The 12,588-nt window shown below is 50.1% G+C and overlaps 1 protein-coding gene across 1 annotated transcript in view; it reads left to right on the forward strand.

Annotated features, from left to right (window-relative positions):
- Jakmip1 (janus kinase and microtubule interacting protein 1) overlaps positions 1-12,588 on the forward strand; it is a 121,126-nt gene that overhangs the window by 60,627 nt on the left and 47,911 nt on the right. Inside the window, exons 3-4 of the mRNA XM_029545014.1 lie at positions 2,756-3,250; positions 11,791-12,000. Coding sequence (XP_029400874.1) covers positions 2,756-3,250; positions 11,791-12,000 — 705 coding nt within the window. The remainder of the gene's footprint in view (positions 1-2,755; positions 3,251-11,790; positions 12,001-12,588) is intronic.

Consider the following 12,588-nt stretch of genomic DNA (forward strand, 5'->3'; position numbering starts at 1 on the left):
ACACTGGAAGAAGAAATCAGATTCCATTACAGATGGACATGAGCCACCATGTGAGTGTTGGGAATTGAACTCAGGACCTCTGGAAGAGCAGTCAGTGCTCTTAACCACTAAGCCATCTCTCCAGCCCTGAAAGTTTGGTTTCTTTTTCTTTTTCTTTTTTTTCTTTTTTAGATTTATTTATTTATTTTATGTATTCACCGTTGCTCTCTTGAGACACACCAGAAGAGGGCATCAGACCTCATTGCAGATGGTTGTGAGCCACCATGTGGTTGCTGGGAATTGAACTCAGGTCCTCTGGAAGAGCAGTCAGTGCTCTTAACCACTGAGCCATCTCTCCAGCCTGAATTTTGGTTTCTTAAAACAAAAACAAAAACAAAAACAAAAACTGAAAACCTCAGAATATTTTAAGATTATGTTTTTGTCTTAATCCCAGGTGTGGGGATGTGGGGCTGCTTTGCATCAGCTGATTATGATTTGCCTCGTGCTCTAGCAGAGGCGTGGTTTTGCCCAGCTACAGATAGTTTCTGCAATTGTGTGACTTTGGAATTCTGGGAATTTTTCAGAGGAGTATATAAATGCTAGAGCCCCCATAGTTGGAAAGTTGGGGTGGGTAGTTGTTGGTTGTGGTTTGTTAGTAGTGGTACTCAAAGGAAAAACAAGAAGAAATTATTCAGATCTCTCTCTCTCTCTCTCTCCTCCTCCTCCTCCTCTTCCTCCTCCTCTACCCTTCTTTCCCTCCTATCTAGGATAGGGGGTGAAACCAGGGAAGAAATTAAATTCAGATATATCTCTCTCTCTCTCTCTCTCTCTCTCTCTCTCTCTCTCTCTCTCTCTCTCTCTCCTATCTGGTGATGTTGGGTAAAGCCAGGGGAATAAAGGGAAGGGAAAAGAACCCANAAAGTAGCAAAGACCAGCTTAGGGAGTCTCCTACACCAGGCTGCCTCCCAGCTCTGGGACTTGGGATATTTGCCTTGCTATCTTCCAGCTGCTGTCCCCTCCACATCACCCCCTGAGGTCTGCGTAGGGCTTTGCCTGTTTAGTCATTGAGACAAGTCTGCTCTCAGAGAATTCAGTAGAACAGCCCCCAGGCCAGCAGGAGATGCATAAATGTGAACTTCACGATTTCATTTAGTTGTCATTGAACATGGTGTCATACTCACCAACAAGGCCATGTTGATGGTGTCCTTATGTTAGCAGAGCCCAGGCATTAAAGGCTCCGGTTGAAGAAGGAACATGAGGCAAGTGTTCCTCTCACCATTAATTCACTGAGGACCTTGTCCTGAGTACTGTATGCAGCCTGCTGGGAGCTGGGACACCTGATTTGCTTGAGGTGACTCAGAACAGGCCCCTCCCCTCAACTGGCATGCACGGGAGGTCTCAGCATCTGCAGGGCAAGCTGGACCTCTTAAGACCTTAGAGCTGACCCTAAGGATTTCACTGACTGGAGAGGAAGCAAACATAACATAGCATCAAGTTTTCAACAGCCCCCATGAGCAACATTGAGTGTTAGTTGGGGACAGGGTGGGGATGAGTGTCTGGCTGGCAGGGTAGAACTTGAAACCTAAAAAGGCCCAAAGTCTGAGGTCTTATGGGGAGCAGTGATGGTGGACAGAAGGTCATGCAGGTTCTGTAGCCCAACAGCAATTTATTCAGTCTTGCAGAAACTAGTTCATACTATACTATACTATACTATTCTATACTGTACTGTACTATACTATACTATACTATACTATACTATACTATTCATCCCAAAGCAGGAGCTAGCCTTGGTCTGCAGAAGTGAGTCAGACCTTGACTCTAGCCTTAAGGGGTTGGTTGGCCTTGGTGGATTGGGTGGGAGTCTTGTTCCCAGGTCTTGGGTGTCAGGATCCTGGGCTCTTGCAGTCTCTGCTCTTACAGCTCTTAGACCTTGGATGTGGGGACCCTTAGCTCTTCGGGCTCAGTCCCTAGGAACTGCAGCCTCTGGACTTTGACTTTGGAAGCCTTTCAATGCCTTCTGCTGCTGTCTTGGCTCTCTGCTTTTCTTTGTCCTTCCACTATCCTGAGCTGTCTACTGTCTCAGCTCCAGTCAGTCTCTGTGACTGCGCTGGCTTCGTGATGAGAGTGCTGTCCCTACCACCAAGGCAGCAGCAGTCACCACCTCTGCTGCCTCCCTTACCTGCTCAGCCTGCCGTACCCACGGTGAAGCTCACAGTAGACACGACTTCTCAGGAGAATGTGCCCTTAAGTAAGGCGTCTGTGGACTGAGTCTTGATGCCGTGGCGCTGAGTTCACGGGAGAACTCCAGGTCCAGCTCCCAGGGGAGGTGATGGGTGGCGCTACGTGTTGTTTCTATGATTGCATGTGATGTCAGGGGATACTGGTCTCATGCATCTGCTTCAGGACAGCTATTTTGCATCCAATATACAGGTCTGCCGGGCCCTCTGGCACAAGGTAATAATGGTGCCAGCCATCACTGACTCAAGTTCCCTGCCCAGGGACACTAAAAAACATAAACTGTTTAGAATCTTCCTTGGCCTCTGTTCTCTTTCGTTTCTTGTCCTTCCTCATACAGTTCAGAACTGAAACACAAGGTTTGTCTCTCCAGAGAAAATCATTAAGTACTGTGGGAAGGGAGATGGGGATGAGATTGGGGTGAGGGCTGAGCTGTGGGTGTGGCCTGCAGGGGAACTAGAGGGTGGCCACAGGAAGAGTAAGGAGCTGAGGCTACCCCTGAGGGGTCTGACCCTAACCCTGGCCACTGTTCTGGCTGCAGGTGGGGAAGCTGCGGGAGCGTCTGCAGGAGGCCAAGCTGGAGCGCGAGCAGGAGCAGCGTCGCCACACGGCCTACATCTCGGAACTCAAGGCCAAGCTGCACGAGGAGAAGACGAAGGAACTGCAGGCGCTGCGCGAGGCGCTCATCCGGCAGCACGAGCAGGAGGCAGCGCGGACCGCCAAGATCAAGGAAGGCGAGCTGCAGCGGCTGCAGGCCACGCTGAATGTGCTGCGCGATGGCGCCGCAGACAAAGTCAAGACTGCATTGCTGGCCGACGCGCGCGAGGAGGCGCGCAGGACCTTTGATGGCGAGCGCCAGCGGCTGCAGCAGGAGATCCTGGAGCTGAAGGCAGCGCGCAAACAGGCGGAAGAGGCGCTCAGTAACTGCATGCAGGCGGACAAGGCCAAAGCCGCCGACCTGCGCGCTGCGTACCAGGCGCACCAGGATGAGGTGCACCGCATCAAGCGGGAGTGCGAACGTGACATCCGCAGACTGGTACGTGAAACTCTCTCCCCACAGCACTCCTTCCTTCAGGCACAAGGGGGCTATGTGCTCTAGGCAGGCAAGATTGGAGATACAGGGGCGACCGCAAAGTCCCGGGATGGTAGTAGGTTTAGAATGGCAGGTTTCTCCTAGGTGTAGTTCTGGGAAGATTTGTAAATCGTCAGGAGCAGTTTCCTTGTCTCTATGTAGGACTTGTGTGTGGGGGGGGGGGGCTGAGGTGCTGTAAGAGCGGACCTCTGCTGTAGAGGAAGGCAGGAGGTACTTGAGGCACTTGAACTGGAGTGGGCCTTACATTTGGGTGAGACCCAGGGCTGCAACATTCAGGGAAATGTAAAGTGCCAAATGAGTAAATAAATAAATAAATAAATGGAAAGTAAAAAATAAATAAAAAAATTAAAATTTATTTAAAAAGTGGGAGTGCGGTGAGAGCTGTTAAGTGTATTTGACCCCCATTCCCGGGGGAAGGAGACCTTCCCAGTACCAAACACCACCAGCCCTAGCCTGTGTTCTAAGTGTGAGCAGGTAGAGGTTTTGATTAAGAGGTGAGTGGAACTTTGAGCTATCTCAGCGGTGACAGGAAAAAGCAGGGTTCAGACTGGGTCAGCTCACCCTGGTATATACTCTTCTCCCATCCAAGTACTAACCAGCCCAACCCTGCTTAGCTTCTGAGCTCAGACCTTTCAGCGTGGTATGGCCATAGACTGGTAATATTCTTCTTAGTCACTGAAGGGATGTGGAAGGTCAATGGGGGCTTGCAGGGCATAACGCCACCTTCCACAACTCTAGTAGACACAGGAGACAGGGCTCTGTACACGTATGGGACTGTGACGAACAGCTGTGTGCCCCTCAAGACCCTGGGCAGTCTGCAGCAGGGTGGCACAGAGTACTAGCAACTCAGCTTAGATTCTCAGGCTGCATGAAGGGGTGATTTTTAGGAGAGCCACTTTGAAGGCTGAGGGCTGAGTTAGGTGCTACATATAGAGACAAGATGATGTACCACGAGCACACTGACCCCGAGTGTGACCAGCCTTGGTGACACAGATCATAACTGACCGTAAACAGGAGCAGCACTTAACAGTGAAGGGTTTGGTAGGCAAGCCTAGAATTTGTGTAATAGTTATTTCAAAGACAAGGGAGAGAAAGAGACAGAGCTGAAGTTGGAGAAGAACCTCTCTGAGTGCACAGACCCAACCAGGCAGCCCACAGTGTTGCTCTTTGGGAGGTGACATCGCACACTTTAATCAAAAGTCATCTGCACTGCAAACTGTGAGGATTCTCAGTATTGACCATGTCAGTCCACAGAGCAAAGCATGCTGTAGATGAAAGAAATACTGGGAATCAACCATCTTTTGAGCTGCCTTGTCCGGAGACAAACAGACAATTGACTTCCCAGGAAGGAGTCTGGCAAGGTGGCTCAGTGGGTAAATCACGTGCTGTGTCAGCCTGATGAACTGAGATCCCAGGGAACTCTTGGCGGGAGGCAAGAACTGATGACCTCATACCACAGCACATGGCTTCCCATATGCAAATACAATTGTCCTATAAACTCACAATGATAATAATAGTAATAAATATTAAAGTTTCACCTCCCAGAAAGTAGAGCAAGGAAAACCATAAAGAGCAAAAATTGCTGAAGATAAAAACCAATAAAGAAATCAAGTTCAGAAATGAATTAAAATTAAAGTTGATACAGTGTTCACAATATGTATGAAGGGCAGAGGCTTTAAGTCATTGGGAATGGGGGTAAGTCATAGGGGAAAGGGCTGCTGACACTGAAGACACCTTGGGGAGTGTAGATCAATAGTCAAGGTGTAGTTAGAGGAAGTGGCAGCTAGCCCATCAAGATCAACACTGCAGGATAGAATGTCCCATAGCTGTGCAGGGAGTTGAGCCTGTAGCTCATGGTACTTACACACATAGGAAGATCCTAGGTCTGGCGCCTTCACAGGAACGTCTTCCACTTACGGAGGAACTAATGGATCCTTATTCCATCAGCTGCGAGGCTGGGGGTTGTGATCCAACACCTGACAAGAAACATCTTGAGAAAGGAAGGACTCGTCTCTTTTCCCAGTTTGAGGGTGCAGTCCATCCTGGTGAGAAAGGCCTGGTGGCAGGAGCAGGAAGCAGCTGCTCACACTGCATTCACAGTCCCTGGAAACAAGGACAAATGAATACTAGGGCTCAACTGACTTGTGTTCACTCGAGGGTCTCCACCATGGCCTCACCACTGCTCACCAGGACTTTGGGCAGGGAGTCCTACCTTAATTAAACCCCTGGAAACATCCAGAGGTGTGTCTCCTAGGTGATTTTAATCCTGTCAAGAACAGGATTAGCCCACACAGATGCAAATGTATCTAGGAAGTAGAAAGGCATTCAAAGCCCTTAGGATTCCATAGCCAGCTAGATTCCAAAGCAGTGACATGGGAAGAACTGGGGAGGGATCATTCTCTCTTAAGAATTTAGTTATAAGAATGCTAATTAAGTATTAACCAGAAAGACCAAGGCTCTATGAGAAGGCTAATAAATCATGAGACAGGGTAAGTTAACTATGAAAAAGTAAAGATCTGCTAGTATTTACTGATTTAAAACTAGAAAATTTTATTTTATCTATCTATCTATCTATCTATCTATCTATCTATCTATCTATCCATCCAACCAACTATCCATCCATGCCCTGTCTGTCTGTCTGCCTGCCTGCCTGCCTTCCTGCCTTCCTGCCTTCCTGCCTGCCTGCCTACCCATCTATCTATCTATCTATCTATCTATCTATCTATCTATCTATCTATCTATCTATCTATCTATCTATCTATCTATCTATGGTGTTTCGAGATGGTATCACTGTGTAGCCTTGACTGGCCTGGAGTGTGCTATGTAGACGAAGCTGGCCTCAAACTCACAGAGATCCACTCATAGAGGCCACCAAACACACGCAGCCGGTGTAGACATCAATCTGACAGTGTAATAAAGGATTAAAACTCATGTGGCCATTTTTGTTGACGCATTCAAAACATTTTAAAATTCAGCATCCTGGCAGACTTTTAGCATGTCTGGATTAAAATGGAGTTGCTCTAATCTGATAAATTGTTCTTTTGGAAATCTGCGAACAATGTTTGTCGTAATGATGAATCAGTTAAGGTTTCCCACTCAAGTTTCAGGCTCAAGTCAGAGTGACCCTTAGCACCTCTTCTGTTCAGCATTGCACTAGCGGGAGGGGGGCTCAGGGGGGCAGTATACAGAAATCTGGAAGAAGTAAGTTCTAAAGGTTGGATGAAGGGGAGCCTAATTGTATTTGAATGATGCGCTGCTGAGTCCAGGGGCTGTCCTAGTTGTTCCAGTCTGTTTCTTAGCACAGACTGGGTAATGGTGGTTCTCGAAATGAGAAAGCCAAGATACCACTGAGTTCTGTGTCTTACGAGTCCCAGTCCCTGCTCCCAAGATGGCATCCTCAGAGCCGTGTCCTCAAATAGTGATTGGCACAGGATGGCAAAAGGGAGGCACACAGTGTCCTCAGCCTCTCCCTCAAGGTCATCAATCTCGTGACTTCTCAGAACTAACAAACACATTTGTCCAAGCTCTGATACAAAGTAGACACAAAATAATATTCCTTTCTGGGCACTAGAAGTGAGAAGGGAGAAGACTTTTAAGAAGACTTTTAAGAAGCAGGAAAAAAGGCTTCAGGAACAATTGTCAGGCAAGTTGTGCAGGAGTTCTGCCAGGTTAGAAGCCTTGCTCAGAAGTGTTAAGGGAGAGTCAAGTAAACAATTTGCATTGATGAGAATGTCCAGGAAGGGAATGCTAGAAGCTAATCTGATTTGTGTTCATTGGACTGTTGTGAGAATTTCCCTCTGAGGTGTGTGTGTGTGTGTGTGTGTGTGTGTGTGTGTGTGTGTGTGTGAGCATGGGATCGGTGTGAAGGTATGTGGGGATGACTAAGCATTGTCTTACCCCATCCTCATATTCCCAGTGAGACACAGATCAGTTTGATTTCCCAGAGTTAAATCGAGGGAACCAGTGAGTTTGGGTCATGGCAAGAGTGTGGGTAGCCATAATACAGCTGCACTGGAGGGTTTGTACCCAGCATGGGTGGTGGCTTCTCCATGCCTGTGCAGATAGAGAACCTCTCCATAACACCCCCACGCCTGTGTGTTCTAGCTCCTCCCCGAGGCCCTAAAACGAAGTTCTGTTAGGGCAGAATTGCATGCTACTGAGAGGAGTGACTGGATATTCAGGGAGGGTTCATTGACTGTCCCTGTCCTCCCATGTGGAGGTGTCAGTGGTCAAGCCCAGCTGTGATGAACTTTTGGGAGTAGACGCGGCAGACAGATGAAGATGGTGTTTGTGTTTGGAGGGTATCACTGTGCAGCTCAGATATCGGCAAACAGATTCTAGGTTAGTACTAAACCCTTAAAGGGGTTGGAATGGAGGATGTGTGTGTGTGTGTGTGTGTGTGTAGCTTCCTGCTTGCTAGACAAGCATCCTATCCCCAAGTAGGAACAGGAGGGTCTAGAAAGAGACCTCTAGATATGGGATCACTTGACTTCGGGGCAGGCTGTCTCCTGGTGCAGTAGGGAAAGGACGTCGTTTCAGTAAACAGCATTGGGACAGTGCGGTGTCTGTGAGGAACTGTGTCTGCTATGATGTGTTTATAGCCAAGACACCTCCTACAGTCACTGGAGTGGCTCAGTTAAAAAGACCAGTAGTCCCAAGACATCACTGGAAACCCGGTGTCCCACACATAGGAGCATTGTAAAGCAAAGCAATGAGAACAAGCCTGCTGGTGTGGGAGTCCAGACCCAGACACATCTTTGCTTTCTGAAAAGGATGAGCAGCGCACTTCCCAAAAGAATGGGAGCTCAGCTGGAAGGAAAACCGTTCAGGCAGGAAACGGGGAGATGCCCAGGAAGATGTGCTTAGGTTTATCTGTAGCCCTTAGTTTAAACCTCCAGGAATTGCTTAAATAAGGTGCTGCAGTGTGCTCAACACAGGGAAGATGTCTGACCCAGGGATGGGTGAGACCTGGGCCATGAGCAGATTCACACTCCCGGAAATCTTTCCATCTTCCTGGGGCGTGAGACTTCTATCCAGAACAGACAACAAAGAAACAAAGGCTCATCTGAAAGCTGATTGAAGAAATAGGTTAAGATACCAGAAAAATTATGCTGGAGAGCGGTAAGAAGAAAGAGTCGCAGAAGTTTGGGTGTGACAAGTAGGAGGGAGAAGGCAGAAGTAAACAGAAGACATCTGTAGTTCCCTGAGCACAGAGAAACCAACCTCATTAAAAAAGTGCCTACAGGGAGGTCAGGCCTTCAGCACGAAGGTCCACTTTCCCCGAAGGACAAAGAATAGTTGCTATGCAAGTATAATAATGCGAATAATGGCATATTCAGTTAAAGGAATGCATGTCTGGTGTATACAAGTGCTTGGGTGGACTCTAGCCATGTGCCAGGATAAAGAAACCAACCCAAACTTGAGGGTGAAGCCTCCCTATGGTGTGACTGTATCTCTACCATGCAGGAGAAGGGGAAAGAGGGTGGCATGGAGGACAGAGCAGAAGCTGCCTGCAGGGTGGGTCTGTGAGGAAGTGCCCATAGAGGCTCCCCCCCCCCCGGGTGCTTGGTAATGTGGGTGCATCAATTCAAAGTTATCCAAGGCAGTGACTGTTCTGTACAGTGCTTGTCGATGCCTGAGCAAAACCTGGCCAGTTCTGGGGTGACTGAGATCACGTGTTAGCTAGCTGTACAGAACTGCACCATGGGGACTCTCTCCCAAGGTCTGTCGCTCCCTGCACTACTGCACCGCCCACCCCGTGCAGACTGAGCCCAGTGCCTGAAGCCTTGTGGACTCCTGCACTCAGCAAGAGGTTAAGTGGTACAGAGAAGGAAATGTACACACAGCAGGGTGTTTGACTAGTGGATGTAGCGCGCTGCTGTCTTCCGGACTGGTCCTGAACCAATCAAGAGTCTAAAGCATCCGGCAGAGGAGAAAGGGATGAGTCTCCATCATCACCAGCAGAGCTCGGCCAGGGAGGAACAGGTTTGGTAAAGGGCAGGACGGCTTGTAGCTCCTTGTTTCTGTCTGGACTCTGCCTCAGCCTATTGGATGGAAAACCTGAACCTGCAGAATAGGTAGTTATCCAAGGCCTGTCCCCCGTGGCCCAGGAAGAGGAGAAGATATAGGGAAAAATCACCCAGGCTCCGACCTTTATGCCTTGGCTCCACAGTGTTGATTCACATCAAGGGTAGTCATTTCCTGACCCCAGGAAGCCAGACACTTTGCTGGGAGGGCGCTCCCCACCGCCCCCACCAAGTGTAGACATATAGACAGACTTTGGCTTGTTTGTTGGCAGGAGCTGGGGACCAGCAGAAAGTTATGCAGATGCGGGTATTGACTGGTTCTGCTTATTAGAAAACCAGAGTGGCTATTTGTACAGCTGGATGTGGGGACCAGTAAGGCCTGGGACTGGGTCTTCCCTTGTCCTTATAACCCCCCTCTCCACCTTTAGTTGACATCAGTGCCAGACTAGGGGGACAGGGTGGCTATGGGAAACCCAATGACATTTGGTCTCCAGGCAGAAGCTGGAGGGTTGCTGAATGCCGCTGGATTGGGCTAATGCAGTCTAGTGAAAGACATGGAAGTCACCATTCTCCTTGACTCCTTCCTCGAGCTGAGCACCTGAAAGGTCTCAGGAGGCAAATGGCACCTACCTCTTGCCCCAGCAAGAGGGTCACCAAGTGTGTACGTAGCACCTAACGAATGGGCTCAGGGCCTTTGTGCTGGCTCCTTCATGTCCTTTGCCCATCTCCAGTCCTGTTATGACTGCTCTTTTTAGCTCCCATGTCAGGCTCCCTCTGAAGAAGACCTCATGCCCTGGGTCCCCTCTGTAAGACAAGCTGCCCACATAGAACCCCACATAGACCAGACCCCAAGTCACCTTGTCACCCAGACTCTTCTCCGTCTTCACGGTGGCATTTCTCACTATTCTTGGGGATAGGAGTCCAAAATCAAGGCAGCATCAGTGTCAGGCTCCCTCTGTAGTCTCTGGGGAAGGGCCCCGTCTCTTCTAGGTTCTGGTGGCAGCTACCTATCCTTAAAGGTCCTTGGAGTGTGTCTGACTCAAGCGAGTCTCTGCCTTTACCCCTACATCTCCCCATGTCTGCACCCTGCCTTCACCCCTACATCTCCCCATGTCTGCACCCTGCCTTCACCCCTACATCTCCCCATGTCTGCACCCTGCCCTGTCCTGAAGACACCAGTCCTTGGATTTGGGGCCCATCCTAACCTGTGGGTGTCATCTTCATGCCCATCATCGTATCTGCACAGATCCGATGGCCAAGGAAAGCCATGCTCTGACTCAGCAGGCTAGCGTAGCATTTGGGGGACACTGCTCACCCGTGAGAGGTGCCGAGGGTGGGTCTTGGTGGTCACTCTCAGTTCTACAAGGCATAGGCTGGTCTTCCTTTCAGAATCCTGTGGAATAGATCTGGTCTACCCAAGACCCACAAAACTAATCTCAGAGAGAGGCAAGTGTGCCCTGATTGGTAGGAGAACCCTGGTGGCTCCTCCCAGCGCTCTCCTCCCCACACTGGAAGCCTGGTTCTGGAAGGCAGAGCCCAGGATGTGCAAGGCAGTGGCGATCACAGTTGGACAGCAACCTACCTCTGTCTGTTGAAGCTTTGTGAGCTCCACTGCTCTACAAAATCTGGAAGGTTCAAAAGTCAGAGGCAGAGGCCACTACTGCTACAGCCATTCTCACTGTCACCCTTGGCACCTCTCACGGATGAGCAGAGTTCCCCAAATGCTATGCTAGCCTGCTGAGTCAGAGCATGTCCTCACAGAAATACTTCCCTAATGGTTGGTTTCCCATGAGTAAGTTGAAGGATGGACTGGGGTTCCTCTGCAAACCTCTTCCAGTGTGGTTCCCTGTTCGGTCTGGCCTGCCATGCTAAGCTCTGTCCCCTGCTTGGTGTGCTGTCCCAGGGAAGGCTGGATTTCACTGGACTGGAGTAAGGAAGGGTTAAGTGTCCCCCTGTACCTAAAAAGGGGGCTCCCCATGCCTGGAGAGGGGGGTTCACTGGAGGCCAAGCAGAGTTTAGGTGGCTAGTAGTTCTGTGACTCTGTAATTCAGGGGGCACTTAGGATTGGGGACCTGTCTACATTTCTGCATCAGTTGCATGTAGGACACAGTGAGTAGGCGGCAGGAGCAGCCACCGGTGGGAGAAATGCATCTGAGAGAAAACAGGACAGGCTGGACTGTTTGGGGCTGATAGGGAGCTATTGGGTCAGGGGAGCCTTAGGACGCCGAGTTGCAGTGGGAAGTTGCCCATAACTCTGTAGATCCTCAGACCTAGGGCTGTGTCTTCAGTGTTTGTGAGATTAGAGGTTCTGTGCTGCACACTCTGGCTACCCCACTCCAGATCACTCCCAGTTCAGTGGACCCAGCCTCAGCATCAATCCAGAGTTTGGCAGGGACCACCCCTCTGGTCCTGAGCCCACACCTGATGGTCCCCCCCCCTTTTTTTTTCCTGTACCAGATGGACGAGATCAAAGGGAAGGAGCGGGTGATCCTGGCCCTGGAGAAGGAGCTTGGTGTGCAAGCCGGGCAGACCCAGCGGCTGCTATTACAGAAGGAGGCTCTGGATGAGCAGCTGGTCCAGGTCAAGGAGGCAGAACGCCACCACAGCAGCCCCAAGAGGGAGCTTCCTCCTGGCATTGGTGACATGGCGGAGCTTATGGGTGGCCAGGTGAGGGATGGTGTTTCCTGTTAGCCAGAAAGAAGATCACTTAGCTACGTCTTCCCTCTGCTAGCTACTGTCCTACTCAGCCTCCTGGCTCTTCTCTGGTTCTTTCCTACCCTCTCACATTCCCCTCTTCTCTGGATCCTTCTCACCAGGATCTTCATGACATCTGATGAGGCAGAGAGGAAGAAAGGGAGAGAGGGAGGGAGGGAGGGAGTTACTGATATTCCGTGTGTGCCAGGCTCAACACTCAGCACTGAGAAGGTATTTGTGGAGAACTGGCTGGCTGAGCCTGCTGTGGCTGGAATTGCAAAAAATATATGGAGGGCTCAGAGAGCAGGGTCCACAGCTGACGCTCTGCAAGAAGGAGGCCCCTGGGCAAGTCAGAGAGTGGCAAAGTCAGAGGCCCAGAGACTAGCAGGGGTTCCCTAAAGTACCAGGCCGTGTGTGTGTGTGTGTGTGTGTGTGTGTGTGTGTGTGTCCTGCGGGTGGGTATGCTCAAGCCCTTAGCAAAAATAGGCAGTAAAAGCAAGCCTGCCCTCCCCCTCTCCGTTTCTCTCTCTCTGCCTCATCGGGTGTCATGAATGCTCTATG

The sequence above is a fragment of the Mus pahari genome, chromosome 13, assembly GCF_900095145.1.
Source record: "Mus pahari chromosome 13, PAHARI_EIJ_v1.1, whole genome shotgun sequence".
Taxonomy (NCBI): Eukaryota; Metazoa; Chordata; class Mammalia; order Rodentia; family Muridae; genus Mus; species Mus pahari.